The sequence below is a fragment of the Trichoderma evansii genome, assembly GCF_050947405.1.
Source record: "Trichoderma evansii strain SZMC 28006 chromosome Unknown GGI43scaffold_3, whole genome shotgun sequence".
In the NCBI taxonomy this organism is placed as follows: Eukaryota; Fungi; Ascomycota; class Sordariomycetes; order Hypocreales; family Hypocreaceae; genus Trichoderma; species Trichoderma evansii.
The window spans coordinates 1183970-1208991 of NW_028145203.1; the positions used below are offsets into that span (position 1 = coordinate 1183970).

General features: G+C 47.2%; 11 protein-coding genes across 11 annotated transcripts in view; 5 read left to right on the forward strand and 6 right to left on the reverse strand.

Moving 5' to 3' along the window:
• GGI43DRAFT_245845 (glycoside hydrolase family 16 protein) overlaps window positions 1-1313 on the forward strand; it is a 2835-nt gene extending 1522 nt beyond the window's left edge. Inside the window, exon 4 of the mRNA XM_083200751.1 lies at window positions 1-1313. This exon is cut by the window's left edge and continues 9 nt beyond it. Within this exon, the coding sequence (XP_083064089.1) occupies window positions 1-1054 (1054 nt within the window). The 3' untranslated portion in view covers window positions 1055-1313.
• A 254-nt stretch (window positions 1314-1567) lies between these two features.
• On the reverse strand, window positions 1568-2224 carry GGI43DRAFT_431135 (uncharacterized protein; the record flags this gene model as incomplete). Its single annotated transcript, XM_083209379.1, has 1 exon — window positions 1568-2224. One exon carries the CDS (start codon window positions 2222-2224, stop codon window positions 1568-1570), a length of 657 nt encoding a protein of 218 aa, XP_083064090.1.
• A 367-nt stretch (window positions 2225-2591) lies between these two features.
• On the reverse strand, window positions 2592-4830 carry GGI43DRAFT_420810 (mediator of RNA polymerase II transcription subunit 1-domain-containing protein; the record flags this gene model as incomplete). The annotated part of the gene is made up of 2 exons (XM_083207862.1): window positions 2592-4352; window positions 4411-4830. The coding sequence occupies 2 exons, from the start codon at window positions 4828-4830 to the stop codon at window positions 2592-2594; spliced, it is 2181 nt and encodes a 726-aa protein (XP_083064091.1).
• A 242-nt stretch (window positions 4831-5072) lies between these two features.
• GGI43DRAFT_246004 (uncharacterized protein) lies at window positions 5073-6198 on the forward strand. The gene is made up of 2 exons (XM_083200753.1): window positions 5073-5479; window positions 5568-6198. The coding sequence occupies exons 1-2, from the start codon at window positions 5315-5317 to the stop codon at window positions 6087-6089; spliced, it is 687 nt and encodes a 228-aa protein (XP_083064092.1). The 5' UTR covers window positions 5073-5314; the 3' UTR covers window positions 6090-6198.
• A 1772-nt stretch (window positions 6199-7970) lies between these two features.
• On the forward strand, window positions 7971-8689 carry GGI43DRAFT_380453 (actin cortical patch SUR7/pH-response regulator pali; the record flags this gene model as incomplete). The annotated part of the gene is made up of 2 exons (XM_083202986.1): window positions 7971-8161; window positions 8230-8689. 2 exons carry the CDS (start codon window positions 7971-7973, stop codon window positions 8687-8689), a joined length of 651 nt encoding a protein of 216 aa, XP_083064093.1.
• Window positions 8690-9273: 584 nt separating this feature from the next.
• On the reverse strand, window positions 9274-9928 carry GGI43DRAFT_246013 (uncharacterized protein). Its single transcript, XM_083200754.1, has 2 exons — window positions 9829-9928; window positions 9274-9767 (listed from the first exon to the last, which is right to left on the reverse strand). Exon 2 carries the CDS (start codon window positions 9756-9758, stop codon window positions 9417-9419), a length of 342 nt encoding a protein of 113 aa, XP_083064094.1. The 5' UTR covers window positions 9759-9767; window positions 9829-9928; the 3' UTR covers window positions 9274-9416.
• GGI43DRAFT_396167 (uncharacterized protein) lies at window positions 9386-13193 on the reverse strand. The gene is made up of 8 exons (XM_083204938.1): window positions 12726-13193; window positions 12466-12658; window positions 11396-12409; window positions 11215-11326; window positions 10882-11136; window positions 10410-10831; window positions 9829-10337; window positions 9386-9767 (listed from the first exon to the last, which is right to left on the reverse strand). Exons 1-7 carry the CDS (start codon window positions 13029-13031, stop codon window positions 10039-10041), a joined length of 2601 nt encoding a protein of 866 aa, XP_083064095.1. The 5' UTR covers window positions 13032-13193; the 3' UTR covers window positions 9386-9767; window positions 9829-10038.
• Window positions 13194-14112: 919 nt separating this feature from the next.
• GGI43DRAFT_396168 (DEAD/DEAH box helicase) lies at window positions 14113-17003 on the forward strand. Its single transcript, XM_083204939.1, has 11 exons — window positions 14113-14300; window positions 14381-14485; window positions 14548-14762; window positions 14834-14864; window positions 14920-15113; window positions 15193-16090; window positions 16149-16334; window positions 16399-16446; window positions 16502-16604; window positions 16679-16765; window positions 16819-17003. Exons 1-11 carry the CDS (start codon window positions 14206-14208, stop codon window positions 16837-16839), a joined length of 1983 nt encoding a protein of 660 aa, XP_083064096.1. The 5' UTR covers window positions 14113-14205; the 3' UTR covers window positions 16840-17003.
• A 467-nt stretch (window positions 17004-17470) lies between these two features.
• On the reverse strand, window positions 17471-18644 carry GGI43DRAFT_246135 (uncharacterized protein). Its single transcript, XM_083200756.1, has one exon. It carries the CDS (start codon window positions 18209-18211, stop codon window positions 17573-17575), a length of 639 nt encoding a protein of 212 aa, XP_083064097.1. The 5' UTR covers window positions 18212-18644; the 3' UTR covers window positions 17471-17572.
• Window positions 18529-19876, reverse strand: GGI43DRAFT_246119 (ORMDL family-domain-containing protein). The gene is made up of 3 exons (XM_083200755.1): window positions 19411-19876; window positions 18973-19331; window positions 18529-18896 (listed from the first exon to the last, which is right to left on the reverse strand). The coding sequence occupies exons 1-3, from the start codon at window positions 19628-19630 to the stop codon at window positions 18846-18848; spliced, it is 630 nt and encodes a 209-aa protein (XP_083064098.1). The 5' UTR covers window positions 19631-19876; the 3' UTR covers window positions 18529-18845.
• Window positions 19877-21535: 1659 nt separating this feature from the next.
• GGI43DRAFT_246147 (TRAMP complex RNA-binding subunit) lies at window positions 21536-23744 on the forward strand. The gene has a single exon (XM_083200757.1). It carries the CDS (start codon window positions 21872-21874, stop codon window positions 23678-23680), a length of 1809 nt encoding a protein of 602 aa, XP_083064099.1. The 5' UTR covers window positions 21536-21871; the 3' UTR covers window positions 23681-23744.
• The last annotated feature ends 1278 nt before the right edge of the window (window positions 23745-25022 follow it).

Consider the following 25022-nt stretch of genomic DNA (forward strand, 5'->3'; position numbering starts at 1 on the left):
TTCTAGCACCAAGGCTTCTTCTAGCACCAAGGCTTCTTCTAGCACCAAGGCTTCTTCTAGCACCAAGGCTTCTTCTAGCACCAAGGCTTCTTCTACCGCCAAGGTCGCTGCTACCTCCAAGGCTGCTTCATCCTCTGCTGTTGTCGTTCCCACCTCTGTGATCTCCGGCCAGTCCGCTGCCGCTGCCGCCGCCGGCGGCTCCTCTACCCCTTCTGTTACCGGTACCCTCGCCGCCACCAGCCGATGGAGCAACTCCTCTGTCACTGCTACTGGTGCGGGCTCCGCCATCTCTTCCGCTGCTCAGCTGACTACCTCGACTGTCTTCACCACCAAGGTCCACACCATCTCTCAGTGCCCTCCTGAGGTTACTGATTGCCCGTTCCGCCCCAGCGTCACCACCGAGACCATTGCTCTGTACACGACCATCTGCCCCGTCCTGGCTGCTGAGTCTAGCTCCGAGTTGGCTGCCCACACTACTGCTGCCCCTGCTCCTCCTGCTGGCTCAGCCGGTGTTCCCAGCGGTCCCGAGACCATCACCACTGATATCACTCGCGTTTACACCATCACCAGCTGCGCTGCTGACATCACCAACTGCCCTGCTCGCGTTACCACCGAGGTTGTCCGCACTTCTTTCCCTGCTGGCCAGCAGACCGGTGTCCCTGCCGTTCCTATCGCTCCCGCTGGATCCCCTAGCAACGCTCCCGGCAGCTCTCCCGCCAACACTATCATTCCTGCTGTTCCCATTGCTCCCAGCAACGCTCCTGGCGGCGCTGCCAGCGTTGTCCCTGTTGTCCCCGTTGGTGCTCCTTCCAACGTTCCCAGCGCCCCAGGATCTGGCCCCGTCAACACCTGGGCATCCAGCATCGTTGGTGTCCCTACTCCTGTAGGCACTGGCGGCAGCTCTGCTGCTACCGGCAACCCCCCCGCCCCTGCTTCCAGCGGTCTGGGTGGCTGCACTGGTGCTGACTGTATCTCTCCCGTCAACAACAACGCTGTCCGCACTGGCATGAGCACTCTTGCTCTCGTTGGTGCCGTGGCTGCTATGATGTTGTAAGTAGTATGAGTATGAGTATAGTAAGAAAAAGGGGGAGAATAGGGGGAAAAGGATTTAGGATGAAGATGTAATTATGATGCAGGACAGTCTAATTGAGGCGTTTTGTTGGATTATTCAAGTGCCACCATATTGCATATGGATGGTCGTACATATATACACATAGAGTTGGATCAAAGGATCTTGTCATACTGGTAGTAACCTTTCTAAAATTTCTTTTATCATTTTTCATAAAGAACACGCCTAATACCCAAGATTCTTGATCCATTGTGTTGTATCTCGTACTGTTATGTTACTAAATCTCCCAACAGTCAGTTAATACAGCGTTAATTCTGAACACCAGCATCAAAGGTTACAAGACAGCCTCCCATCCAAAGTGCCTTCAATTACATCCTTCGTCAAAATATTACTGTTTAGCTGGAATTGTTAGCCCCCCTGATTGATAATAAACTCTGACGACGTACCAAAACCTTTTCTGAATCGAGTATAGCCACAAATGCGCCATCTTGTAATACTCTACCTACCAAGATGAGTTTCCCCGATTGGTGTAGTTTTTTCTTTTGTGTCCACAACGTCCATCATCGTATCCTCTTCTTGCCCAGGTCTATACAGTGCTGTTAATAGCTTCACTTCTTGGACCTCCGGGCCCTTTCGTTCTAAACTTGTTTGTGACTCTTGACCACTTCTCTGCCCAATGCTTGTCTCTTGTGCGAGCTGCACAAGCCTAGGCCAATGTCCCGAAGGAACACGACCCTTTCCCGGAAGACCTACCAGGACGTCCTCTGCGCGGAGCCAGTACTGGATCTGAGGGGGCGATGAGCCCTGAGCGGGATAGAATGCAACATGATAGAAGCCTTCGTGGTTAAGAAGATGGAGACCATTGGGATCGAGGAGGTGGGGATTGGCGAGGTTGATATTGTGACAGAGGGTAGGTGGAAGGGTGAATGAGTCACGACGAGGAGTACCTCCAGATTGAGAAAGATTTTGAGAAAATGGCCCTTGAGAAATCCTTCTGGAACCTCTAAGAGGAATTGGAGGTGTTGGGGGCAGAGGCTGAAAAGGAGGAGGGGCTGTGAATGGGCTCCTGGGACGCATTGGAGGGAGAGATCTGGGAGGACTCGGGGGAGGAAGTGGTGGAAGAGGTTTGTCCAGAGGGGAAGTTGGGCAGGACATTTTGAAGAGGACTTTGATGATGGACGTTGGCTGGCTGAGGGTGGGATTGCTGCTGCTGTTGAGAAAGCTTTGAAAGAGATGTGGGAGAGCATGGCGACGTAGATAAAGCAGTATTTTGGTAGATATAACGGTGGTATTGAGATTGAACTAGATGAACATGGAGTATGGTGTTGTTGCAATGTAGTTGTAAAAGGCTTTGAGATAAACGGGAGGCAAACAATTGACAAAGGAAACACTTGATAAGGTAGATTGGTTCAGTTAACTCAGACAACGGCTGCTGTGTTTGATAAACATCACGGACCGAAAGAACAAAAGACAAGCAAATAGATAATTCAAAGGGTATCAAGTGAATTTATTCAACGTTCTATCAACTCTGCCACAGCCGGGTGCGAATCCATTCAGCCCACTTACACAGATCCTCAAGCCGTTCAAGCGCCTTTCCAAGATCTTCCCTATTAATCGGCTTCCCTTTGCCTTTACTTTCTTTTTCGTGCTGTTCAATAACGTTCTCATTTACAATCTCTACCGTACCGCCTTCTAGGATGCGGAGAGTAATGTCAATGGTGGAATCCTTGACGGGGAAGACGACTTGGAGGTACGGTGATGGATGAACCCATAGTATGACGTCCACGTCCATATCTTGCGCAGCTCCACTTTCGTCTTTGCCCTCTTTTGTCTCCTTTTCTGCTTCTTGGGCAGCCTCTTGTTTTGCTTTCTCCTCGTCTTCTTTGCCTTCATCGTCGCTCAAGTCCATGAAAGCCGCCAACTCGTCTTTGACTGTCTTGGAGGCAGCAAGAGCTTTGCCTGATTTGGGGAAAACCTCCTTAGTTTTTGGCCCAAAACTATTGTTCAGCAGCGTAGAAAGGAAGGCAAACTGTCGAAGAAGTGGGAGCATGTCAATGAGTTGGCGCGGATGAGAAAATGGCATCTTCGTAACTGCCTTGGAATAGATGGGCTTGTAGATGAAAAGAGTGTTATGGTGGCTCCTCATGGACGATTTTCCCTGTTGATCGAAAACGCGGACATCACGAAGGCGCGTAACCGTCCTCGACTCACTGGGATCTTGCTTATTTCCAGCCAACATGGGGAAGAATAGATCGTCAAATGTTGGAGGAGAACGCTGTTCAAACTCGCTAGGATCTGGGCTAGGAGGCTCAGCACCCGCGTAGGCGTAGAGTCTGGCGTAGTCATTCTGCGGAAGGATAACGGGCGGGTCAAACGTGACAGTAAACGTAACTTGAGGAGATATTGAGAGATCCAGGCCCAAAACGCCCATGCTAGCGTTTTTATTCTCATCCGTTGATGGGAGCGAGATGTTCTCCGGCTCTTGCCAATCAAGAATGGGAAAAGGATTAGGGTTTAGTGCTTGATCTTCTTGGTGGACCTCTTTCACCACATCTTTGGAGATCCAATCTTCAGACACTCGGACAGGTGGTGGGCCAATTGTTTCGATAGTTGTAGGCAGGCCAAGTGCTTCAATAGGTGCACAATCAAGCAAAAGTGACCAAATTTTCTCCTTCTCCGAAAGTGACGTTATTTTGTTGTCTGAAGGGGGTACGAATCGCAACTCTTTCCAGTATTGCAAAGCAAGGCCAACCTTATTTCGCGCGTGCATGACAGGATAGCCGTGTCGAGTGCAAAGAGCGGCCAGAGACAGGTAATGATCTGGTTTTCCCTCCATCTCCGGTTCTTTTCGTAAATTCGCCATATCCCACTGGTGTAATCTATCCAAGCTGGTGAAAATACCAGCTAGAGCCTCATAACAGTCGAGACCAGGAATAATGCTGAGCTTATCCAGGTTGGCTATATGCCCAAAATTAGATGCAAATTTATCCAGCGTTTTCGTAAGAGGGCTTTGGTTAAGATCAAGCTTCAAATCTGTTAACAAAATTTGGCTGGCTGCTTCCATTTGTTTAGAAACTGATTCCGCCGATCCATGGTAGGCTAATGACACATTCTGGACAATGTTGTTATCTAGTACGATGTCGACGGCAATAGCAGAACCTGCAATCGCCAATGTCTTTTTCTTGCGTCCGTCTGGGGCTGTATTCTCTTCGGATAGAAGTTCAAGGCCGAGGCGCTGAGCAAGCCGTTCCAAGCCGGCTTCGCTGACGAAGCCTTTCTTCTGCTGCGGTAAAGGTCAGCTTTTTAGGGGCTTCCTATCTACGATGTAGGTGCACACCAACATTTAATAGCTCGAGGATATGATCCAGTCGTTTTAACTTGTCATCCTCTCTCTTTAATTTGTCCTCTTTAGCGCCGAATGGGACGTTTAGTGTATCAAGCTCGCCTACGCTGACATTCTCGAGGCCGATATCGAAGCTACCGCCAATCCCCAGCGCGCCCATAGCGGCAGCAGTTGAAGGACTGTCAAAATTCAAAGCGCCCATGCCCGATTGGCCCATCAATGTCGATGTCGCTGGAGATTTCTTTACTTGCTGTGGTGATCGCTGTCCCCGAGGCGAGAACGCGGCCTGGGCGGCGTTGGAGAATGGCGTCGAGATGGGGGGCGTTGCGCCGGCGATCTGTGATGGCGTTGGGCCCTGATGCGATGGTGTGCGACCCTGCTGTGAGGGCGCATGCCTCATAGGCGTCGGCGTTGCCATTGTAGATACTGTATATTCGCAATTCGTAGTTGGGTGTAGTCGTCGTGAGTCGCGGAGATCCTTGAAATTATGAAGTCGCAGGAGCGGCGGATTGATGAGTAGTGAGGGAGGCGAGAAAGCCTGAGGATCGTTGATCAACCTTTCGAATGCATCAGTGTGTAACCCATGAAAGGGCACATAACAAGCTAAAGGAAGCGGCCGCAGAGGTATTGCAAGCGCTAGAGCAAGCTCGCGGATATGCAGTTGTGATGTTGCGAAGCTCAGCTTAGCTTCTACTCAAGAGTTCGACAGCCTTGTGGCGGGCCGACAACTAGCGTTCAGTCCACTAAAAGGGTACTCCGCCCACCACATTCTTTCAGTAGCCCGTGAAGTACCAAGCTAGATAGCCTTTGGATTTATACTGACGAGGCTGCATCCCAACTGTTCTGTGCATCAGTCGTTATTTTCCCTTTACGCCTCCTCCAGGCCGCCACGCCGCATATTCATGGCAGCAGTTGGGAATGTAGCCCGCCAGCTACGGGACCGGGCGCTCCGCAAAAGGTCTATACGTGTGTTCGTTTCCCCTGTGCCAATCACCTTCGCTGAGCGCCGCTCAATTCTGCAGGTGTTGGAGCAATATGGACCGGTTGAATTTTTCAAGATGCTTCCCGTATGTCCTAGCCCACCGGATGCATATGCGCATCAGATATGAAAAGAGAACAGCTATCTAATCAGGAAACCAATTGCAAATTCCAAAGAGTCATTACTCCCAATATATATCGATAACAAAAGAATCCACGACCGCTGAGAGATTGGTGGCCAGCAGTCCTCTCACATACAAGATTACGGAGCCTACTCGCAAGGCTGTGGAGGATATTTACATTGCGGATTTAGACGAACCCGAAAGCTTTAATGCCCTCCAGCCGACAGTGACTGGAGAGCAGACCAATAGCGTGAGCTCACGGCCCAATGGACTAAACGAGGATCCAAAGCAAGGGCAGAAAGAGTTCAAGATACACATCTTCCCCGCGCCAGAGCTTAACCATAGATTTGCCATGGCTGGATCACCGCTATATAATTCCTGGCCAGAGGCGTACGAGGAGGACCAGTCGTTCATCGCAACAACACTAAAGCAGTCGCTTCCTAAAAGTATAGCCAGCACAGGGCTTGTGCATTGGCTTGTGAGTCTGGGCAGCGCGGTGCGCATGGAGCGCAAAATGAAAAGGCTGCGGATTAAGGGGTGGCTTCCTAGCAACATGAAGAAAGGCACGACTGAGTAAGCCAACATGGCTCTCTGCGCCAAGGATAATGACTATTACTACAGAGTATCTTGAGTGTCGTTGCAAGTGCTGCAGCCGAGAAGTAAGATAGCGACTGTGTTCCACAATGGATGCGCCATGACCGAAATGGCTTAATCTATTCTCTACAATAGCCAAGAGGGAGATGCAACACGGCACTGCAAATGTGGGAGGCTGGGCTGTGCGTCTTGTCGCACATGTCACTTTATCAGTGTTTGGAGGGTTGGGTTGGCTCTTAGTATCTCGCGTTGTGTTGTCTCAAGAGATGAGACCAATTTTAATTTCCTAGACCAAGGCAGGGAAATAGTACTAACACAATCTACACGTCGATTGACGGCTTCCAAAAATGGAACAACTGCTTGCAACAAGACAACAATGAGGGATGAACTGGTGCCTAAATTAGAAGTCGATGATGCTAGATCTGCGCACATTTTGCAACTCTCCTGCTCTCGTTGTCTACCGCGCACATGGTAACGCTACAGTGCAGGGTACCATGCCCGGATTATTGTTGGTGTCACTTCATCATCATGTGCGCATAACTATGTGTAATAGAACGTACGAGTCGACCATCGCCGATGATGTGGCCATGCATAGACACTAAGGGGTGGGATGCTTGAGGCTTGTCAACGAAAATCTCTATTTACGTCACCTGAATGGCCGCTATCCAACGCAGCTAAGCATAGCCATCACACCGTCGCTGGTGTTGTGGCCAGGGGCGTGGCGCACTGTCTCCAGATTCCAGATTCTGCTTGGCCTGTCTGTGTGTCTCAGCTCACGCGTCTCACAACAGAGGAGTGATTTTGCGCAAAAAGCTCCCTACGTGGACGCAGGAGAGGCAGGGTCGAACAGAGTCAAACCGCGCATTTTCTTGCTTCATTCATGTGATTCTGGCTGGCCATGGCATCCAGCATCATGTTCCAAGATCTTTACAAGTTGGCCGCCACACCAGGCCCTGGATCCATGTCAAATCAGGCCTTGGCTTAGGAAAACGGCTCCACGTTGTGGCTCCAAGCAGGGCAGCGATCATCTTAGCGCAGCCACGGACGCTACGTCACCCGCAGCTTTCGCGAACTGCAAGGCTCAGCCGTGATCCGATGGAGCTCCAATACGCGGTTATACGGCCTGGAGCCTTTGCTTTGGAATTGTTCCTCTCTGCCGACCAGGGTCTGAGCGCGCCGCCTTGGTTGGTCCGAGACATTCGTGGGCGGAGTTGCGCCATGCCGAAAATGAGGGATAGCTCCCTGATCAGAAGCTGGCAAAGCCTGTTCGCGATGCCTTCCTGAGCGTTGTGCTGGGGCCAATCTACGTGTGCCTGTATGTGCGTAGCTGCACACTAGTCTAGCACCCACGCGGCGATGTTACTGCTCCCAGAAGGTATTTGCTCTTCTGTGATTGAGCAACAGCCGGCACCAACATGTGCTAGACGAGGGTGGATCGGTCTAAGCCGCGAATCTAGACAGCCAAACCATGTCTATTTCCAAGACAGAAACCAAAAGCCGGTGGAAATTCTTGGAGCTTGGCAACTCTATCGAGTCTAATTTTATTCGTGTTCATGACGTCGCCTCCCTGTGGTACCCATCTGCTGTCGGCGGCCGCTCATCCTCGTGAGACAATAGGAGACGTGCACCGTCACAGCTGGCTTATATGCTGACGGTCTGCCCCTTGCTTTAAACACTCCTTCATTGCTATTTGTTCTCGCCCAATACCTCTCGTTCTCTTTCTTATTTCTATCGACTTTGATTTCACTCGATACTCGACACCAATACCGTCGCTTGTATCTCGTGTTTGAAGCCACCCAAAGCCACTTTTAAAGGCACATCGAATTCACTATACACAGCAGTAATCGGCTTTCAATCCTCCATCATGGGTGTCGGCACTTTCTTTCACTACTTTGGCACAGTACTGCTGCTTGCTGCCACGGCACTTCTGATTGTCGTGTCGGTTACGGCGCCTGTCGTCAATGACCTCTCTATCTTGAAGGTCGACTTCAATGGCCGCAGCTCTGTAGACAGGATAACGTATGGAACATTTGGATACTGCATCATCAATTCAAAGTATGTACTCTCCCACCGCCTCACGCCTTTCGACACGTTTATAAGAAGAGAAGACTAACAATACGCAGCGGAAAAGATGATTGTACCTCCGCCCACGTCGGCTATGATGCCACCGCCGCCCTAGCATCCGTTGCCCAGGTCTCGTTCTCTAACGGCGACCGTGATAGCGCCAAGGCTCTTACGAAGGTACTGATTCTGCATCCCATCGCCGCTGGCCTCACCTTTTTGGCCTTTTTGCTCTGCCTGGGCACCAGCTTCCTCGGTTCTTTCGTCGCCTCTCTCTTCTCACTCTTGGCCTTTATCGTCACCCTCGTCGCAATGGCCTGTGACTTTGCTGCCTTTGGTATCATCAAGCACGCTGTCAACTCTCGAGGTCCCAACAACATCGAGGCTCATTGGGGTCCTACCGTCTGGTGTATTCTCGTCGCTGCCGTCTTGACCTTGATTGCGACTGTTTTGGTCTTCATCACTTGCTGTGCTGGTCGTACCAAGAAGAGCCGCGCCCGCCGCAGCAAGGCAGACTACTAAGAGGGAATGGCTTTCCTCTATCGATACGACGACACTGCTCAGTGTCCATAAAGAGCAATGATAATACTAGCGATGTTTATACCCTTCTTTAGACAAGAAAATATCTCCAAAGGACAAAAAAAATGAAGATATGAGTGAAAGAGAATATACAGAAACGAAAGTTTTGTTTATTATGGGCGAGAAAGGGGAAGAATTTGATCATGATACCACATAGGGGCGCGGGATGTATTGGCTTGAGGATTGACCGTGCTGGGACCTGAATGAATATTTCCTTTATTTTCATTAATATCTTAATGTTGTGTCTTTTCTGTGCTGAAACTACATACAAACAGACCATATTCATAATACATCTGTTATATATTGAGTTACTATTGACCTGGGTGAATTGATGTGAATGCTCAATGGTAGAAACTGCGTCAGAGAAGATGATTCAGCGGACAATAGGAGCCATCAAATCGGCCTTACGGCATTGGAGAAATTGCATGTTAACTAGATAGTTTTGACGTGTTCTCTATACACTATGGCTGCTAAGCCCGCCGCGTAATCAAATTACCTTTTTTTTTTTTTTTTTTTTTTTTTTTTAAAAAAAAAAAAAAATTGGTATATCACTTAACATAAACCTCTTGCATACCTATCAGTTGTCCATTATTTAGCATCTATACTCACCTTATAGTATGATGAAAATAGTTACAAGCTCGTTTTAATATGCCAAAAATCAGACACCTGGCTATCGGTAGACCGGCTTACTAGAATCCTTGGATTCAGAAGCTCCATTCGCACCATTCACTGTGTTAGCGGGCGCAAAATCGCTAGCAAGTAGCTTATTAAATTTGTCTAGCAAAGCTTGAGATCTCTTCTTGAAATTGAAATGCTCCTCACGGGGGATAGAGTCAAGTCTCATAATAGCCTTGAAAACCTTGTTGATCTTGGTGCCCCGGATAAGTGATACATCAAGACCCTTGAAATTCTCGAGGATAGTGATGAAGTTGGACATTGCTTCCATCATATCTTCTTGTGGCTGTTGTCCTTTGGCTAAAAGTCCCCTTTGGAGCTTATGGCGCAGATACATAAGTTCCTTCTGTAGATTTAGTTAGCACATAATGTTCAAAGACTTCTCTCACCGGTTTGATTCAACTCACCTCCTTGCGTTGATATGGGGTCAATTCGCGTTCTTTGGGCGCGTTCCTCTGGAAGAGGTTGTTGCGGGTGGATCATATAATGGGCCTTTGAATCGTACACAGGCAGGGTATCTTGTTGTGAAGAGGAGGCATTTGGTTGTACATGTTTTCTAATAGCCTTTCGCGGGACAGACCGGTTGCTTTGGGTATGGACGTTCTTAAAGTGGTCTTTTAAAATCTTCGCCGAGCCGAAGATAGGATATGTGCAGCCTGGAAAGTGACAGATTTGCTTAGATGCTCTTCTTCATGGACATTAAGGTCTTCGAGATTATCGAAACCAAGAGCAGCATGAGAGCATGACCAGATTCGACATGTAAAAGCTGACGTCCTAAAGTTCTGTTTAAATCGCTCAAGCTCTTGGATACTGGCACCTGGATAAGTTGAACGACTGAGAAGCTCGCGAATTGTCATTTGGTATCTCTTCTTCAAAGCCGTTATATCTCCTGTCATAGCGTTGTCCTCGATAATATCTATATTAAATACTGGATTATTAGACATATACTCTGAGAAGTCGAGAAAGTAACTGATTGAGAGAGGCATACCGGTCTCCTCTAATATTGTTTTACCACTTTCCAAGAGCACGGCTTGGACTGTGTTGTATAGAGGGCAATGTTTCTGGCGAAGGCTCGCCAGACGTGAATTTGGCGGGGCATTTTCCGTTGCGCCTTTATTGGACTCCTTACCTCCGAATTGTTCTGCCAAGCGGCAAGACAAGGTAAAAAATTCTGATTTGAACCAGAGATCTTGATCAAGTTCAAGGTGCTCTAAAAAGCAGTCGATCCACACTTCAATGGCGTACATATGAAAACCATAAATCCCTCGAAGGATTCTCAGTACCCGATCAGCCTCGGAGTACGAAGGCGCAAAGATCGTTTGGAGAGCTAAAAGACAGCGGACAGCAGCTAGACCGTGTCGCTTTAAGGATTCGTTTGCTGTAATGGACAACACAGAGCTTTGAAGAAAGCTGCCTCAAATTAGTTAAATATGCAGGAATAAATGCATCAATAAACTTACTCTCTGACTGATACGTGAAGGAACGAATACGATGAATCAACCTGTTCTTGGATCAAAGGCTGGCACATATCGAGAACGTAGGATGGGACTAGTTCAGTGACTTCTTTATCACCAGCGTCAAACGCCAAGGCAGAGAGATGTTCGGGAGAACGCAGCGGTCGCTTTGCAAATGCTATCCAACTTAGAAGAGAACCAATCCTCTGCACAGATCTCTCATCACGGTTGGCCAAGATTTGTGACAGTAACAGCTCGTAACTAGAAGAATTAAATGTTAGTTAATTGATGCTTGTACATGGAAAAATAACTCGTGCTAGGATATCTCCGACCACCTACACCTTACTAAGTTCTCGAGGGAAACCACCGGCAGCCTGGAAGATCTCGCTGCGGGTATAAAACAAACCATTCTCCATATATCCTATGATAAGTTTTGCCCATAGAAACATGCCTTATAACAAATATCATAAGCCAAAGGAGAGCAAAAAACAAAAAGTAGGATAGGGAGTCGTCGGCTTACCGTCTGCTTTTTCAGTGATCTGAGACGCTAATGCCGCTACATCATCATCGGTGATGCGGAATTGAGCGCGTTGCGGCCGCATGATACTTATTCTCTGCAAGGCATAGCCTCTGATGGCTTCATTAACTTGGTTCTTTTCGTTAGATAATGATACTTGATGTTTTTTCTTGACAACTTTGGCGATTGTGGGCGTCATCTGAGTGCACAAAAGCACCTTGATGATAGTAGATCCAGAATATGAGGCGGCAACAATAGTCTTTTCTAGAGTTTTTACGACGTTAGCTGCCGTGTTCTCGTCGCATTCATTCAGGCCGTCGATAATAATATGAAGAGCTTTCGCCTGAGATGGCGAGGCTCCGAAAGTTTCGACCAAGAGGCGTAGCAGCTGTTCAAGAACTGGACGATTTGGCGTCTTCCTCTCTACCAGAAACCAGTTATACGAAAGTGTTATGAGCTCGGGATCCAAATGCATGATTTGTATCATCAAAGAAAGCATAATATGGCTATATTCAGTTGATTCGGGGTAGACGTATGTGCAATAATGTCTCACCACTAAGTCTTTTGAAGAGCAGAGGAAAGTCCCAATTTGTGTTGCCAAGATACTTTTACCACTCCCAACAGAGCCATGAAGCACCAAAAATTGGGTGTCGGGGCTGTCTCTTGCCCACGATCGGATCTTTGGTTGCTGGAGTATCCAAGCACCAGATCCTGGATTTTGATCTGTTTCTGCAGCAAGATTATCAGACATCTTAATTTGACGCGTCTGGTCTACTTTCAAGGCTTGCAAGATGGCTTGAAACTCAGTACCTGTTCGTTCCTCCTCTTCTTTCTTGAACTTGATGGCTTCTTGTTCCCTCCAAGCTTCTAATTTATCCCTCATTTCTTTTGCCTCTGATATATCGGCGGCATTTGCTGCTTTATCAATGAGCTTTTCATGTGCCTTGAGGTCAGAAAAAATACTGTCAAATCGCCTTTGGAAGCGGCCCCATGAAGTGGAGAAGAGTCGCTGCCAAGCTAAAAGCGCTCAATTGTCAGCTTGGATTTGCCAGAGAATGTAAAGTAATCTCTACCATTTCGTCGTATAAATTTGTATGTTTCTCCATGGAATTTTAGGAGATCAGAGTAATATAGAGCCATAGCTTTTTGAACTTCTTCATTATTTGAGAAAGAGCGATCAAATATCCTGAATCGAGCCAATGGTTCTGATAGTCTATGATAGACTTGAATGATTGATTCAAATGCTTTGATATAGTCCGAAGATATCTACACCCAAAATTTGCCCATTTGTCAGTATCTTGCCATCTATACCATGTCCGGGCTATATGCATACTTTTAAAACAAGCTGTATTGGTGCCCAAATCCATGGCAAGTACGGCGTCCCATTGCATAATATCTCCATAGTATGCGAATAATGTTCCAAGCCTTCGAATAAAGGTGCGAGCCTTCTCATGTTTCGTAACAATTGACTTGCTGCAAGTTGTTTTTCAATTTGCAATGCAGCTTGTTTAACATCATCGAGTGACACATTTCCCAGCTGCATTCTATCAGGGATGGTGATTACCCTTTTGAGGTCTTCAAATGCATCTTTCATCGTGCGTTCAGCCTCGGGGCATATTATGCCTCCATTTTTTGACATTATTCTCTCCCACTTAGTTCATCGGCCTTATAATAGCAATAGAGGACGTATCAGACGGCAAGACAGCCAGTAGAGAGGTAACTAAGCTCTAATCAATAGATCAAAGTCACCAAAAAGTGCCATAAGATTATTTAAGTATGGTAAAAGCAATTTTGGATGGGCTGCGAGAAGAATTTATACATGATGATGTCGCACGCATCAGCCTCAGAGCGGTTATGCATACATGTACCTACTCATGTCATGAAGGTACATGTATTGGCTATTAGGTGTCCACGTCGCTGCAGGCTTTCTATTAGGCGAACCAAGCCCAATACACAAACCTCCATGTACATGCACCATAATAGGATCTCTTGAAAATATTATCAAGTGCAGCCGGAAATCAATAGTTTCAATACAGCTCCAAGCTTGTTCTTATTTTTGTTTCCATTTTTGTGGGATGGAACCCAATCTAAATATGTCTCAAAGATTAAAGAGACAGCACTCTGGTTCTGTTAAATCCTATGATCACATAGAGCCCCCACGGAAGAAAAAAGAAATCCTTGAAATAGCAAGCTCTTGCACCAGCACGACTTCTCCCCATAAGCCATGGGACATCGATACATCGAGGCAGACTTATGCGCAAGGTTTCATTCCGAACGAGGATGAGCTAATATGCTTTGGTATGGTGCGTGGTAACTATTTGCCTAGCCTATGTTGTCTTGCACTTTTAACATTGAGCCTATAGATAGTAGATCTAAGCGGAACCTGCCAGTTCAACAGATGCCCACCGACTCACGGATTTACAATCGAGCTAGACAACTCGAGAGAATTCCACTGCATTACTGATACTTCCATAAGAGGCGAAATAGACTTGAACTTTATCAATATTACAAATGCTTGCTTCGACAATGAAGATCTTAGACTACAAATCACCTGCTATGCAGATACAACGCGGCCATCCATCATATCGGTTGCCGTGCCATGTAGGCTAAATATGATTATTCTTGGGCCACATAATCTTTTCGATGATATAGGCAGCTTTTCTGAAGAATATAATCTTTATCTTCAGGATCCTGTCGGCTGCTCACAGAACGTTCTGTACCGGAACCCGCACAAACTCTCCATTGAGACTGACCCTGATATTTGGACCTTCGATCTGGGCAGAGATTATACAAGTTCCATTAGCATAAAAAAAATGGAAGCTCGTCTTGAATCTGTCGATATTTTGAACTCTCGGCAAGATTGGGTAGAGACACAACAGCCTGATTCAATTCGAACTGATATGAAAAGGTAAGAGGATGAATTGTTTTCCTCATTTCGTGCCTTGTTCATTGTTTCTGTGTTTAAACTAATATGTTGAATCCCAATAGCCATCAGCTGCAGGCGCTAACATTTATGCTCCAACGAGAGCAAGGCTGGGCTTGGGATGGGAGCAGAGCGGATCTATGGGAGCTCTATTCTGAGGCCGATTCCTAGTGAGTCTATCTCAGCAATTAATCCGCCCGTGGGATCTTTGACTAATGGTGTCCTTAATTAGTTACATCAACAAAGTATCAGGTGCTATTGAAGCAGAAAAACCGCCGCCCTTTTATGGTGGGATCCTAGCAGACCCGATGGGACTGGGCAAAACATTATCTATCATATCGTTAATTGCCTCCGATTTGCTCCTCGATCAAAATGACCTAAGCTCTATTACCGGGCCTAATGCTGAAGACTCATCTGGGTGCACACTAATTGTCGTACCACCTCCTCGTAAGCGCGGCCGCCAATTCTTCTTCCTCTTTTATTGCTTTGAAAATGACTTACAATCTTGTTTTCTTTAGTTCTTGGCTCTTGGGAGGAGCAGCTGAAACAGTGAGATATAAAAGTAACAACAGATAATTTAATACGGAGCTAACTAAGCTGTGAGGCATATCTTCCCTAACCGCATTCCGTATCGCCGACATCACGGGAAATCTCGCTTGGTAACTGAACCTGATCTAACAGACACATTGGTCGTCTTGACTACCTATCACACTATGTCTTCAGATTGGAAAGTTGCACATGGCCAGCCCTCATCACTCCTGTTCAGCACAAAATGGCGACGTATCATCCTAGATGAAGGTTCGTCGTGTATATCCCCCAACCTTTAAAATCGAAACAATTTAGCTTGAAAAAAGAGAGAAACGCTAATATATATTAGCTCATTTCATCCGAAACAGCAGCTCAAAAATGGCCCGTGCCGTATGTTCGCTAGATTCAGTCTCTCGATGGGCTGTAACGGGCACACCTATACAAAATAAGCTCAGTGATCTCACGGCCCTCCTCAAATTCCTTCGAGTTTATCCTTATGCAAATGAGGATAAATTTAACACAGACATATCTCATCTATGGAAGATCGGGAAAGTAGAAGAGGCAGAGAAGCGTCTGAAACGACTTGCTGACTGCATCCTTCTGCGGCGCCCCAAGACTGTCATTCAGCTCCCACCAAGACATGATTCCCAACAGTTTGTGGAACTATCTTCAGAAGAGAGAAAATTATATCAGACGGCTAAGATGCAAATTATTTCGCACGTCACTCAAGCTCTGTCTGTGGATGGCGAGCTCAATAGAAAACACTCATACGCCAATATGTTACAGAGAATTGAGGCAATGCGCATGATTTGCAACCTTGGAGTGTATTATAAAATGCGATACAATCTCGAGGAATACAATGAGCAAACATCGCAACAATGGAACGAAGAGGCAGCTCAGCGGATGTTCAACTTATACCGTGAAATTAATAGTATCCGATGTCGCCTATGTTTTTCTACTGCTGATTCAACAGAGAATACGTTCTACGAAGAAAGGCTATCTGTTAAATCGTTGTTCTCTCAGTGTCTGGAGTTCATCTGTTCCTCCTGTATATCTGTCCATACAGAGCCTGTGGCGTTGCTGTCCTGTATTCATGCAAATTCCTGTCCTATTGCAACTGTATCAACCAGCGTATTCGAGGCTGACGATACTTCCACCGTTGTTATTGACACCACAGGAGCTGAATTACCAACTAAAGTGTCCATGCTAATCCGCGATTTACAGAGCCAGCCGTATGACGTAAAATGGTTTGGCATCCTCATTGCCCCATATACTTTCGAATATTTGGTTAACTAAAGGAAATAGCGTCGTGTTCTCTTCATGGCGAACTACTCTCGAGATCATTGAGGTCGGCCTGAAACAGTCATGCATACCGTGCCTACGATTTGACGGCAAAGTAGCGCAGAAAGACCGACAAAACGTGATTAAAAGATTTCGTGAAGATCCAACAATAAGAGTTCTCTTGTTGACGTTATCTTGTGGTGCTGTTGGGTGAGTTTGATAAGTAGTACATCTGTTGGGCATTCTAGCTCGTTCTAATACTATCTTCTAACAGCCTTACACTCACTGAGGCTTCAAGAACCTACCTCATGGAGCCGCACTGGTAATTTCTTCCCCTCCCTGACGTTGAGAAAATGAGCTAACGTGCACTTATATAGGAATCCAACGCTAGAAGACCAGGCGCTGGCTCGAATTCACCGTATCGGACAAACTAAAGAAGTAACTACCGTTCGGTTCATCGTAAAAGATTCTTTCGAAGAGGTACGTATTGATGTGAACATGCGCTTCGAATACATTCTACAAATACCTATGTACTCACCAGCCTTTACTTATAGAGGGTTGTAGAATTACAGCAGTCCAAGACTGATCTCGCTTCCATCATAAACCTCCAGGAAAACAATGGGACTCGGCGACCACTAGAAGTAGATATCCCCAACATCCTGGCTATAATAGCCCCCCAACTAACTTCAAATAGTTACTAAAAGCGCTCATATGAATTCCGTACCCATATTGAGCGCCTAAAAATACATCGTGCATAGGTAGCTATGTACAATACCGAGTCCATATGATAAGCTTAGATTGGCGACCCCTAGTCCAAAACACCATCCAGGGGCCCTGTGAGGCGCGGCCTCTACGAAATCTCCGAGTATTCCATCTTCCGGCGCAGCCGAAAGAATTACAAATCCATGAGAAGACAGATCATGGACCAAGATGTTTCGTATTGTCAAATTTTCTCATCAGTATGTCTTTTATATTCGCACATTTACTCAACGTTGTTCTTTTATACAAAAAGCCTCCATTTAAACTTCGATAATAGCCAGTGACTCGTAATCGTTCCCGTAATAACGCCGGCCAAGTTTAAAAATAGAATTTAGTTTCAAAGAGTACCTAACCCGAAGATGAAGATCGATCAGGTGTTCAACTTTACAAGTACAAGTTTACAAGTGGAAAGCAAGTTTACAAGCCATCTGAGTCATAACCCACTCCAAAATGATATATTCCGTAACGCCCATTCTCCATTCTAAATCAAGCTGAGAAAAATTATGGGACAAATAATACATTCTGCTTTTACTTCCTTCAATATTGCCCCTACTTTTTCACTCCCAAATTACGCCTCCGTTCATTAGGTAGAAAAGCAAAAAAAAGTCAAACTCCCCATAATCCCACTAATACCCCCAAAAATAAATGGAAAAGACTGCATCGTTTGAGTCCGTACGCGTAATGCCACTTTAGAGCACCACGAGACCTCCGGCAATGGCTAAAACCACAGCACCCACCACTGGGGCTGCATTCGTAGATACGCCATTCAAGGGCCCGTTCAAGGGCGGCGGCGTCTTGCTAGGACGCAAGCTGCCCTTGGAGCTAGTAGAGCTCGTAGTTGATTCTTCACTTCTTGTGGATGCTACCATAGTACCGTTCTTTGATGGTTGAACAGCGCCTGTCTCGGGAGCACTGCTAGTAGTCTCTGGAAGAACCGGTGGAGCAGTAACGGATGGGCAAGCACTGCTGCAAGAAGAGACGGACTGAGTAACCGTCGTGTAGAGCGAAGTTGTCTCAGCAGGTCCTGATGTCGAATACGTTCGGGTCTTGTCAATAGTAAATACTGGCTCATTCAGGTCGTTAGTGGTAGTAGCATTAGGAACAGCAGTAGCAACAGGGCTGCTCATGGTAGCTGTTGCTAAATGTTCAAGGTAAAGCTTGTGAAAAGACGACCAGAGCGAGAAGAAGCGAGAATCCATGAGCTCTGAGCTCGTTGTCACGGGCTGACGGCCGCTGAACATGGACTTGAGGTATCCGCCATTCATGTCCGCACGGACCAAAGGAGAGCCGGCGAGGAGGCCCAAGACCACCAAAAAGAAAGTCTGCATAGTTGAAGATTGTTGTTACTTGTTTGAAGTAGAAGATTGAAGGGGATCTGTTTTCTCTGATTTCAAGACGAGATGGAAAATAAAAGGAAGCAAAGAATGAAATCCCTTTCAACGGAAGGGTTCACTCCAATTTATTTATCTTCCAAACTCAACGCTCCATTTATTTATTCGATCAAGTTGCTTTAGTCGCCAACGCCATGTATCGCGTACCAGCAAGCCAGGCCCAGTCATACGAAAGTTTGCATGTTGCCAAACTGAGATTGCCGCCAACGGATCGTCCCATGGGTATCTGCCACAGCCTCAGCCTCGCAACCTTGATATATTCGATCACCTTATAACCTCCGAGTTTGTAACCATAGGAAAAGGGACCAGTATTTGCATGTCTTCAAATCCAATTGTTGTCCTTGAAAACTATCGTTGATAAACAATAAACCTTATTTGTGGATGGAACCATAGAACAAATATGCTCGCTATTTTGTATAGGATACCCATTGCCCCGCTGCTCCCAACCTTCCAACCCTAGCTTTTTTTTCCTGCTTTTTTTTTAATCTTTCGTATTTGTGCTGTACTTCCTGTTGCCTAAGCTCATATTGATGCGAACCCCAAAACGCCGTGTGTAGTCCGAAGGAAACAATTACTCTTCTTCCGGAATGTCTGAAAAGAAGCTGAATCGCATTCGGTGGCTCTGATGTGAAATATTAGTTGTTGATTCGCATTATCACAAGATTTTGGCTTCTGGGTAAGCCATGGACTGTACTTACGAAGGGTAGCTTCGGTATAACAACGGCCAGTGTAGCGAGGAAGTTGATGACAAAATAAGTCGAGTCGTAGTGGGTATAATGTGTGCTGATTAGGAACAACACGATAGGGACGCTCAGCAGAAATTTCTTGGTGGGCGTATACTGGGCTCCGTTATCGATCTGCTCCCACATGTTCAGGTTGTCAAAGGCACCGCCATTGAAGTCGAAAGGAATGCCGCGGACGTAGTGAAACATGATGTAGGAACCAACCATGTACGTCATGTTGGTCAGCGTCCACGAGGCCTCCTGAGAGCTGCCCGGGATAACATCGTAGAGGATCTTGAGAGCGGCGATGATGACGATGTGGATAGTCCAAGCCCCTGTCGAAGCGCACAGCACGTTAGAATCAGCCACCACGCACCCAGGAGCGCAGAAATCACGTCGACGCCTGCAATATACCTTTTTGATTTGTCCAGTTGGCGTTCATGTTTGGAACAACGGCCTGGTCGCTCATCTGCTCGAGCGTCTCCGGAGGCTCGTGGTAGACCTGGAGGATGCTGCTAGACCTCCTCCGGCGGCCACCGGCGCTTCGATCGTTCATGTCGAGGAATCGGCTGCTGGCGGGCTTTGCGCCGGCGTCGTAAGTCTGTGAGGATGAAGGGAGGCAAGTTGACGGCATGTTGGTGGTATTTTTTTTGGATGATTATGCGTCGAATGCTCCTTTCGCACGTACGGACGCGCAATTCTAAGGCCTACCGCTTAGGTAATTGGGGGGCGGCAGTAATCTGCACGAGTACTTGGTACTTGGCGGAACTCGTTTTTAAGGCGGCGGCGAAAGTAGAGCGCAAGCGTGGCTGACAAGCTTTAAGGAACACCTTTCTCTAAAACTGGCCAATTGTTGGTTGGATCGAGTCCAAGTGGAGACGAAGAGCGAATACGAACCTATTGCCTCTCTCTTCTCCAATTCCTAGAACAGCAGCAGTGGTATTTAATAGTCACGCGATACGATCTGTGGTAGTAGGTATACAGTAATATCGTATAGGTGTCTTTTGGTGCCTACTTTTAGGTCCGAATAGACACAACACAAGGTACTTGGGTAGTGGTATGAAATGTATGGAGAGCTCACGCAATCGCGGAAAGACGGCGCATTACGCGCATTATATGCCTGCCTATGACCAGAGGGGCAAGACACCAGATACGACTCGCTGGTCCTCACTTCCTTCAACCCCTCGCCTCAAACCCTAGATTCTTTTCGCTTAAACAGCGTCCTGAGGAAACTTGGAGACGAATCTGAGCGGTGGCATGGACAGGACAGGCTGACGACGTGTATTGCCGGGATCAGTTTATGGCAGCTGTGGAGACACCCTGGAAAGGGGCGCCGTAGTACCTGCAGGAACAGGAGAATCAGCCGACAGCAAATTGAAGCTGCTTGAGTTTCCGTGCAACTAATGCATGCTAATATATGTAGCGGCAGCTCGCAGAGCCAACGGCGTGAAGGATAATTTAGCCGGCTTCGAGTACCAAGCACGAGCTGAATGCTGGCGACACTCGTCAACCATCGTGCAAGGCCATGGAGGGATAACGACAACCGGTATCAACGAGGTTTCATTGTGACACTGATAGCACTGCAGAGTCCTATCTATCTAACCATCCCATGCACTATGGAGACCCCGTATCCCCTACCTGTCTACTGTAATAATGCTACACGTGCCAATCTAGCCGCCATCTGGGTGATCTGAAAAAAGTCATCCATCTAGTACGAAGTAGTTAATTAGAACACTAGCCGTTCTAGAAAGGTCGTAGTAGCTTTAGATTGCTGGGCCCCTTGGCTCTATGAAGATATAGATATTACGGGGCAGGATACAGCCACGATGACCTGGATCTTCAACTTCCAGAAGGCTGCTTCATCATTTCGGCGACAGGGATTGTCTGTTATTAATGTTGTCAAATGATCCAAATACGCCACTTGGGCCCCGCACAATATCTTTAAGGACTCGTTTAATTGCTTTCCCACACATGGTTGACTAGGAAGATCCTGTGTCTTTCGGGAGTTGCTAAATCATGCCTGGCCAGTCACATACGGAGTACCACGTGCAGTTATTACATTTGTTTATTTTTAGGAGCTGCATTATTAAATCTCCAGGCTAGTCCAAATAAATTCATGCCAAAGCTTTTTATTGGTGGTTTCCCAATCGACTGCTCCTTTCTAGGACGTGAATTTGGCCTTTCTCGCTTATCTCATCTATGACATAAATGGTGCCTAGAAAGGAGACAAAAAAGCAGGGACCGCAAATTGAAAGAGTACACACGAAAAAAAAAAGACACTAAAGCTATTAAAAGTTAGATATTCTTAATAGTGGCAGAGGCAATAGAGGTAGTAGAAGTAATAGAAGGAGTAGAGGCAGTAGAGGCAGTAGAGGCAGTAAACCATGCAGCTATAAAATTGCGGATCTTTCGACTCAGAAAACTATACGTACGGCTATAGGCTTTAAGAACTACCTAGGTAACAAAGCTTCTCAAGGTTCTGAAAATTGGCGGCTCTGAAAATTGGTAGTTCCAGTGCATAATACATACTCTGTAATAGCATTTCACTCTTGCACTTCTGCGCTGCCAGCATAATGGCTAAACTCCGGAAGAAAATGGACCGCAATTTGCCGCTTACAGTTTTTTTCCTAGTTATCGCCCAAAGATTAGCATAGCAGCCTATCTTCAATTCAATTGAGAATCGCCATCCTTCAACTTGACAACTACAGATAAATCTAGGGTGGCTGGAGTCTTGATTCAAGTCAGGGAATTGCTGAGCTCATATAAGACGGCAGGTGCATTGACGAGATAGCCCTGATTAGGAGTCTCCTGCTTGCTAGCTTCGCGCTATCCGCGTCTGGATTTTTGGAGACTACTTTCAAAAGCAGTAAACGCCATGGCTACAGATCAATCAAATTCAGGGGACTTTATCAGCATTCTAAGTAGCGAAGATGAGCGCCCCTTGCCAAAGAAAAGGAGATCCCCAAACGATAGCCCGGCCAGCAACAATGGGCGAAATGCTTCTACAGAGCGCTCCAAGCGTGCTCGGATAAGCCCTGCCTCAGGCGCCAAGGTATCGGAAGAAGGAGAAATTGATGAGGATTCCGAGGGTGAGGTTCACACACCTGATACAGGCAGCGAGAAGAGATCGGGTGATGCCTCAGGTGCCGTTTTCATTCCCAGAGACCCCCCAGTTTATATAAATGACTCGATATCCCTTCAACTGCCGGTCTTTTCACAGCAAAGGGAGGGCTCATGGCCTGACAGGTTCAAGGAATGGGTGCAGCTTCTGTGCACGGCCAACTCATCTGTTGAGCTTACACCTGCACTAATTCGAGCTTCTTACGCTCAATATATCGATATTCACAGCAGATTAAAGTCGAACAAAAAGCGCAGTGCGAAGCAGGCCGCTGATAACTTTGAAGATGCATCTCTGACACAGTTGCTGGCATCTCTTCGGCCTGAGGCTACACAGGCATCTCTTCAGCCTGAGGCTGCACAGGCACAGCAGCCAGCAAGTGGCTTGACTGAAGCAGGCGCGTCTGGGCAGCTGCAAACGACTGCCAGCGATGGCCAGCCTGATAAATTGGCAGAGCAGGCCAGCGGAGTTTTTGTCATCGATGTGAACCCACAACCTCAAACTTCAAACACGCAAAAGCAGCAGCCAGAGCTCCAACGCCCTATTCAAAGCACAATGCCGCGAGAAGGCGTGCCGTCTGGGGATGAAGCCCTCCAACAGCAGCGTCGATACTTTCCTTCGGCTGCAGATCCATCCAACATGTGTTTGCTCTGTGGGCGAGAGGGCCACACAGCAGAGAACTGCACCAATGACTTTTGCAAATTCTGCGGAAAAGATGGTCACTGGGAGTACGCGTGCCCGTCTATCAAACTCAGATGTCGCAAATGCAACCAACTTGGCCACAAAGCTGTATCCTGTACAGAGAAGCTGGCGCTCACCAAGCAAGAAGGGCTCGCGTGCAGCTATTGCAACTCGCCCGACCATCTGGAGACTGAGTGCACGAAGATTTGGCGATCATTCCACCCTGAGACGGGAACGATCAAGACCGTCACCGCATTGCCAGTATCATGTTCCCTTTGCGGCAGCGCACAGCACTTTTCCGGAGACTGCAGACAGAGGCAAGATTCCGCACCAAATCCAACGTGGTCTTTGGCAAACAAGGGTCAATATCTCGACCCAACGTGCAGCTCATCTGCGATTTCCAGCGTTGCGGAGCCCACATCTAACCAACAGTCGGACCTGAGAATCCGTGGCCACGCTTCCCGTGCCAACACTGTCCATTACTCGGAGGGCGAGGATTCTGATGATGTGGAATTTCTGGGTCATCGTGCTGCACCAAAACCAGTGCGGACAGGCCGTATTACAGTTTCAACCAACCTTCATACTCCCAATGGAAGCCAGCAGCCTCCTCTTCCACCTGGTCCACCACCCCCTTTGCCACCACACCCATCGAATAGGCGTCCACCTCCACCAGGCACAGCAAGACAGGCCTATTCGCAAGGACAAGTCGGATCTTCGCTTCCCGCCAGACCACCAGCGTCTTCACGGGATTATAGCAGTGTACCACCACCCCCCGCGTCTGGAAGAGGAGGACGAGGTGGCGGACGAGGCGATAGAGGCGGTCGAGGCGGTAGGGGAGGAAGTAGAGGCTATCGAGGAGGAAAGTTTAGAGGCGGTAGATATTGAGATGGAATATCGCGATATCCAATGAAATATGGGGATAAACTGAATTGTAAGCATAGATATAGACGATCCATCTAGGATGGATGACGAATGAACCAAGCAGGTGTTAGACATTTTGATACCCTCTTACATTATAGTCTTTTAATTCTAAAGGCAAAGATTTGATGAGGAACAGCGTCGCTGTCCAATCTACTACCTCTACTACCTCTACTACCTCTACTAATACTCAATTTTGGGAGCGAGGAGCTTACCCAAAGTATAGTAAAACGGATAGATACAAGACATGAGACACATAAAAGACTCTCAGGGAGGATGGGGAAGAGTGCAATACGGAGATGCATGCAGAGTGCATATTCTCATGCAAGTCCTAGCGTGGAGATGCTGCATGTCTTAGTGTGCCTGAATATCGAAACAGGAGCACTGCTAGTACTACTGCTTTGTCAGACAACGTGTTTCGTGTATTCAAATAATAGGGCGGCATCCAGAGTAAGGCCTGGTAGCACCAAGTAGCATGAAAATCAGTATCCAGATCAAGCAAGACTTTGAATTCCCCTTCAATAACTGCTTCAAGGTAGTGTTGCTTTGTAAAACGAACAGCCAGCCATTTCAAGCGCGCTGTGACGGAGACACTTTCGTGATTTACCGGAAGAGAGCGAACGGGTGCTAATAGGCGATAATCGTTCGTTTCAATGCTCCCTGAGGCTGGGGAAAGCGGATATCTCTGTGGATTAGATCATGGCAGGACGTGGCTAGCGGGTTGAGCTAATGAGGATTAGATGCGATTTTACCACTTCCTTGCCGTGTTGGGCATGAAAGTCGGGAAACGTTGGGATGAAAGACGAGACGGTTTTGCAGCCCAAGAGAGACCTAAAACGTACAGGGTGCGATGAAACATATCGACGTGGCTACGGGATCTTTTGGCAAGATGCATTATAACAACCAGTTAACTTGATGAAATCAATACTCAGTTCTCATCTATAGATGGTAGATAGAGAAAGGCATTTAGCGGGTGTAAGCAAGTGCCGAGTTGTTAAGCATGTGCCGCCGGCTCACGAAATCACGCTTAAAACTTCACGTCAAGCTTCAATTATTCGGACCTTTGCGCGTTGACTCATTTGCGCTACACCACATCTCATCCCGAATCGCTCGGATCGTCACCTAAACAAGGTTGTGTCGGAAGCCATTATCGATATAAAGCCAAATTGACCTAAAAATGGGCGAGAAGAAAAAATATCACCAACCCTTGTCCCACGCTTATGCACCTCTATTCCCCCCACACACCATCGCCAATCCACTGGCTGGCTGGAAACACCAGAGCTATGAGACTATCCCTGTGTTTGCATGC